Here is a 1,066-nt window from a genome sequence, read left to right on the forward strand (position 1 = left end):
CACACACACACACACACACACACACACACACAGTGTGTCATTTTCCAGTAGCAGCATTATCTCTGACTGGATGATTCAGGGACTAAAGACGTCGATAATAAAAATATGAATTACTAATTATGAATGATTAATTATTAACGATTAATTATGAATGAAGTCTTCTTACTGATTGGATCTCTGCAGAGCACGGGGTCCGAGGGCACGCTGGGCAGCCCGGCGCCGGCGGCGTTGACCGCGCTGACCCTGAACTGGTACATGGCCCCCGCCTGCAGGCCCACCACGTCCCAGTTGTTGCCCAGCGGCAGGGCCCGGATGGGGTCTCGGTTGACGCGGATCCAGCGCTTGGCAGTGGTCTCCTTCTTCTCCACGATGTAGCCGGTGACAGAGGAGCCGCCGTCGTACTTGGGCTCGTCCCAGTTGACGGTCATGGACTCCAGGCAGACCTCCGTCACCGTCGGCTTCTCACACTGACCCGGGACGGCTGAGAGAAGACGGGGGACAGGGATCAGCTGGTGGATGGCTAGAGACCGGCTTACCGGTGATGTTAATATTTAACAATATTTAAACATATCCTCACTCGGCTGCTTGTGTGGGACAACAATTAGTTAAATATTTTAAAAAAGATACATAGAAACTCGATTTGATCGAGAAAAATGCCCAAAAACTATCTTTAATATAAAAATAAAATAAAATAAAATAAAATAAATTTAAATTAAATTAAATAAAGGAGACATTTTCCTCAACGTCATCCCCCCCCCTTCCCCTTTCAATTCTTCAGCTGTCCTGTCAAAATAAAGGCTGAAAATCTCCAAAAATACATTTAAAAAAAAATTAAAGAATAAAAAAAAAAATAAAGATTTTTTTTTTTTTTTAATAAATAAATAAATGAAAATGAAAATAAATTAATTAATACATTAAAAAAAAATAAAAAAAATATTCAAACTCATCCGGCTGCTTGTGTTCTTACAACTTTTTGTTAAACATAAAAAAATTTAAGATTGAAAATGCCCAAAAATATATCTTAAAAAAAATAATACTAATAATAAAAAATACTACTACTACTACT

The 1,066-nt window shown here is 39.2% G+C and overlaps 1 protein-coding gene across 1 annotated transcript in view; it reads left to right on the forward strand.

Moving 5' to 3' along the window:
• The window catches only part of LOC117953076 (titin-like), a 225,219-nt gene that overhangs the window by 144,708 nt on the left and 79,445 nt on the right, over window positions 1-1,066 (forward strand). The window contains 1 exon segment of the mRNA XM_034885791.1: window positions 158-351. Coding sequence (XP_034741682.1) covers window positions 158-351 — 194 coding nt within the window.

Source organism: Etheostoma cragini, chromosome 11 (genome assembly GCF_013103735.1).
Source record: "Etheostoma cragini isolate CJK2018 chromosome 11, CSU_Ecrag_1.0, whole genome shotgun sequence".
Taxonomy (NCBI): Eukaryota; Metazoa; Chordata; class Actinopteri; order Perciformes; family Percidae; genus Etheostoma; species Etheostoma cragini.